At 45.8% G+C, this 4,965-nt stretch overlaps 1 protein-coding gene across 1 annotated transcript; it reads right to left on the bottom strand.

Moving 5' to 3' along the window:
* Positions 1-256: 256 nt before the first annotated feature.
* On the bottom strand, positions 257-2,103 carry LOC140910862 (endonuclease domain-containing 1 protein). Its single transcript, XM_073342951.1, has 2 exons — positions 1,828-2,103; positions 257-802 (listed from the first exon to the last, which is right to left on the bottom strand). The coding sequence occupies exons 1-2, from the start codon at positions 2,101-2,103 to the stop codon at positions 257-259; spliced, it is 822 nt and encodes a 273-aa protein (XP_073199052.1).
* Between the last annotated feature and the right edge of the window lie 2,862 nt (positions 2,104-4,965).

Below are 4,965 nucleotides of genomic sequence, written 5' to 3' on the forward strand. Positions count from 1 at the left end.
CCACCCATGACTTGTAACATGGGACAGGAACAAAATGGCCCCAGCCTTTCCAGACCGCTTCCTCTCATAACAGGAGAAGATTGTAGAGAAGTGTTTAGACTCGTTTGGGAAGAGAGGTCTGTAAAAGCATTTAATAAACAAACAAGATGGGTTAAATGCGGTTTGTAGAATGGTCATGAGACTGCAGCTATTGGTGAAGGCTCCCAACCCCTTTCTCCAGGGGGATATGGAGAGGTGTGCGAGTGGGGTCAGGAGTTTATTGTCGGGGACAGTCACTGTCAAACAGAAGGATCTCCTCCTTTCTGTACAGTTCAACCAGCTTCTCCTCTAACTCACCCAGAGTGAGCAGCTCGACTGCATTCTGATCATTTAGAGCAATGACTGCCCAGGACTTCCTGTGATTGTTATCAATCTCACAGCAGGCAGCAGACCACATGTGGCTGGGCTTATTGACTCTGCCTCCAGCTATGTAATTGTTGCCAGGGACCACTCCCACAACGACATATGTGGTAGCACACCCTTCAGTCCTACTCATCATTACTTCTTGTTCGTAGTTGTTCCATTTCCCACTATTGAGGTTCATAAACTGTGGCACAATGTTGGTCAGGGTGAAGGTAGCAGCCTTATAGTCAGGGTCAGGTTGGTGCCCATTGGGGTTCAAGTGGCCCCTGTTGAAATTAGTCAGATTCTTGTAATCTCGAAGGACAGCCTGGCTCTCATTAAGCAGTCCCTGGTCAACACCAATATCATTTAAGAGGATCCATTCAGTTGCCATTTCCTTTTGGTAATTTGAACCCATCAGCTTGAAAGTCAAAAAACAAATAAAGGGGTCAGTCATGTGTGCAGCAGAAACAGAGCCAGTGTCTCAGGGCAGGTGCCTTTGGAGGTCTAAAGGAATTGGTAGCACTAGACAAGAGATCTCCCTAGGGCTCTGTGTTCTTGCTTCTCGGTACCCTGTGGCCAGTGTGTGAACTGGAAGGAAGTTCACTAGCAGCCTCATTCACAGTTATGACTAGTGTGAAAGAGGAGCCCCACTTGGAGTAACTTCCTTTCTTCCTGAGGGTTGGATGGTGCCCACAGTAATGTGGCTCAGAGCTAGCCTGACCTGGAGGAGCACAGAAGTCTGCGTTCAGTTTGGGGCAACTCATTCATAGAAAAATGCAAAAAAATGGGAGGGAATTCTGAGATGAGCAATAGATGATCCCACCTCAGTGCTCTACAGGGAGTTGACAACTCCCAAGGTCTCTGCAAAAATGCCCCTAGGGAAGCCACAAATTTGCCAGTTGACTCAACCCTGTCCTTGTGAGCCAGAAACACCCAGGTTAGTATATAATTCCATTTCAGCGTGGAGATTGCATTAGTACAATAACTAAGTACATTTTTGACCACTGTTTTCTTGAGTTCCAATAAAAGTAAATCATAAAAATGCTTTGCATGACCACAGCACCTGTTCCCTGAAGAGTCCAAAGCACTTGACAAAGGTCAATTAACTCTCACAATAACCTTATGAAGTAGATAAGCATTAATATCTCCATTCTAAACCGGGTGATGGCAGGGCCCGGACAAGGTGTAACCTGCCCTAGGTTGCACAGCAAGTCAGTAGAAGTGAGGAATAGGACTCAGGAATTCTAGCTCCCAGTGTCCTTCTGTGACTGCACATCTTTGTCACAATGATGTGACCCTGCACTACAGCATGGGGCAGGGAATGCCCAGCTGTGGTGAGGTGTGTGTGTCTGTACATATATTGGGATTTATTCAATATTTCAATTTTTTATGTCCAAGATTGTACCCTATTGTAATGGAGAGGCAGTCAGGAGAGCATCTTACCTGGGGTTCTACCATCCAGCTATTAGGTCGCTTACCATAACCAGGTTGGTACACATACGCAGAGTATATTGGAATGCGGTGGTCCCTGTCGTACAAAGTAGCAAAGCGATACTGATTCTTGTAAAGTTGGCAAATCTGGGCTGGATTGGCAGGTTTGATGGCATCATTTGGGGGGGTTTCCCGGAAGAAAAACTGAGGGCATGTGTTTTCAAAAGATGTCACCACCTCACTGTTCCCCAGCATAGAAAGCTGGAACAGCAGCATCAGCAGCAGCATGGGAACGAGTTAAAGCTAAAGGCTCTTCTGTACCTGGAGAACAAATATAAATAGAATTTAAGCTTGGTGTAAACATGGTCTCCAAGAAGAGGAGTGAGAGGCTTTAGCCAGGAAACAGCTGTCCTATATGGCCACCACCTTGCCTCAAAAAGTGGAAACTAACAGGGAAGTTAGTGCTGCTCCTTGAGCCGTCAAAGAAGGGGGTTAAAGCACAGAGTTCAGGAGGAAGTCAATGGCACCATCATTTCTGACTGATTCACACTCCTACAACAGGGGCAGGAAGAGGTTGATTGCCTACATAGACGTAACCATATTTCTCCATCTGGCTGGTTAGAAAACCACACTTCTCCCCTATCTCTGTGGCTGCAAATCCCTGTTCCCAAAGAAAAAATACAGGAGATTTCTGCCATTTGAAATATGCAGAGTTTCAGGATCATTTCCCCCAAGGTTATTCTATGTGAGGGGAGGATTTGGCTCAATCATTCACAAAATGATTGGAACAAAGTAGACCTCCCAGCCACCAACCCTACATCTACCTGTCCTTAGCTGTTAGTAGGAGGATATTCTGTTGCTTGGAGAAAACAACCTATACAATCGCCACAACACTGCCAGAAAATCTGGATATTTTATCCTATTTCAGCCATATCTCATGATGTAAGATGAACTGGTCCAAAACTGTTGTTCTTCCAAATTCACTGAGATCTGCAAAACCTCAACCATTGGGGCTGAGCAAGTGCTATTAAAACAAGTAGCCTACTCCCCTGTTTCAGATACCATGATAACCGAAAGCTTTCTGCATCAAGTAATTAGAACAATCATGTTATAATATAATCAAACTATATTTGGATGGCTGCTAATCTATATGAGCTGCTCCCTGCTATCAGCAGCCAGGGAGCTTAGGACATGATCCAAAGCTCACCGTTTTTCCATTGTCTTCAACATCTTCATGGGCTGATTGCACTTGGGTGGAAGGAAGAGTCCCAGAAACAGGTCTCTGTATTAAGTCTCCCTCCCCAGTGTTTGCATTTTTTATCTCAAGAGACGATTGGCTTTAACTGAAACATCTTCCGGTCGGGAACTCATGATTACAAAAGATATAAATAACATAATTTTTCAAAAAGAAACCAACCTACCGAGTGAAAGGTCTGCACACCAACTTGTCATTCAGCTTGATTCTGTTTGCACCACTAAAGTTGTAGGGGATTTTTCAAAAGCTTTTGTTGGAGACTGAGCCTATGAGCCTGAGCCTGTTTATATATGTGTAAGCAGAGTCTGAATGAGCTCTCCCCTGACATCTAGTGGTGAGCTATGGAAAAAGACTTCAGAAGCTGATCTGGTTTACATGGACACACCCACTCTGCCTAGGTGCTCAGCATGATGGGATTGCTTGCCCAAATGATCACTTGTGGCTGGTGTTGGATCCCCAGTCTCCTTGTTACTGGGGCAGGAGTAATAAAAGGTTGTTATCCTTGTTGTGTGAACAGAGGGCAGCAGAACTGTACCTGGTATACCCCTATGGAGGGACTCACCCTCAACTGAATGACACTCGCTAGGCATGGGTTCCAAAGCCTGCTAAGTTGAGAAAGGATGAGGATAGGTACTTGTATGTAGTGGGATGGGCCTTGTTTAAGGGTTTGAGTTTAGATCTCAAGTCCGAATTTGGGGTTCTGATCTGGAACACTGGCCTGGGCCTATCTGTAACCCACAGAAAAATATCTCCATAGATAATCTTGTCAGAGTTATAAGAAATACCATAAAGTTGATCTGGTATCATCTCTGCCCATATAGGGCTAGATTCTTCCCAGATGAAAGCAGGTGACATATCAATAGGGCAATAAATTATTACCCCCAATTAGCAAAGTGTGGTTTGTACAAATGGGGACCAATAAATCCCAGGACTTTGATTTTAGCATGGCTGTGTGAAGGCTCAGGTTGTTACAACTTGTCTCCATTATACAAAATGTCCTACCATAGCTGTGGCAGCTGCAACAAACTTTGTCAAAGCAACGTGTAAACTGACAGCTGTGTCCAGGTCCTGACCTTCCAGAGGTGCTCACAGGATATGAATTAGAGTTCTTGCAGTTCTTCAGTGACATGATGCTTAGGGTTAGGACAAGCCTATTTTAGGGTCCCAGTAAATGGAAAGACACATCCTTACGGAATAACAATCCCAATAATTATCCTATCATTGCATCTTGCTCTCATCCACCCCTGTTTGAAAACTTCCAAAGGCATAGGTACTGTTTATGTGAGTCAGTCTGCATAAAGCTGTGATGGTTTCAAAGGTCATGTGCCTCAGATCAGTGGGGGAATGAGAGACGCTGGCTTATCAGGGCACTGTTCTGGCACAGTTCTGCTCAGAGTCCTATCCAGCACCCCAAGAGTATCAAGGGGATTAGTCTCATTGTCCTAACAGTTGTCCCCAGCTGAGTGGTGTGCCAGCCTGAACCATCAGAGAAAGCATGTCCCACTCTTTTGCAAATCTGAGAAGAGAGGGACACAAGAGAGCCAAATTTGGGGCTCTGTGTGGGTCACGAACATATTCCCAGAGGTGTGGTGTAGCTGGAATGGTCTGAAGCACCACTCTGGCACCTGAAATCCAGAATGGAGCAGTGCCCCAGCACTTCACCTGGCACACAGGTTTGAGACGTCAATTTGGCCCAGCCACCCCCTCTATCATGACTTAGGGTGGCCATTGAGACATCCCCAGAATAATGGATGTTCCAGTACTTCCAAGAATAGCATGGGCCCAATCATGCCTGCAGGACCCTGCCTCCGCCAGCATGACCCCACATGCATGGTATGTGTGAGGTCACGCCACACGGAGGGTGCCATTCAAGCACCCCACCCCACCCCTGCCAG

The sequence above is a fragment of the Lepidochelys kempii genome, chromosome 1 (genome assembly GCF_965140285.1).
Source record: "Lepidochelys kempii isolate rLepKem1 chromosome 1, rLepKem1.hap1, whole genome shotgun sequence".
Lineage (NCBI taxonomy): Eukaryota > Metazoa > Chordata > Testudines > Cheloniidae > Lepidochelys > Lepidochelys kempii.

Bases quoted from the DNA above. Each gene is read 5' to 3' on its own strand.
- LOC140910862 (XM_073342951.1), bottom strand. From the start codon at position 2,103: ATGCTGCTGCTGATGCTGCTGTTCCAGCTTTCTATGCTGGGGAACAGT. The intron at 803-1,827 runs GTAAGATGCTCT...TTGACTTTCAAG, and splicing joins GCTGGATGGTAGAACCCCAG to CTGATGGGTTCAAATTACCA.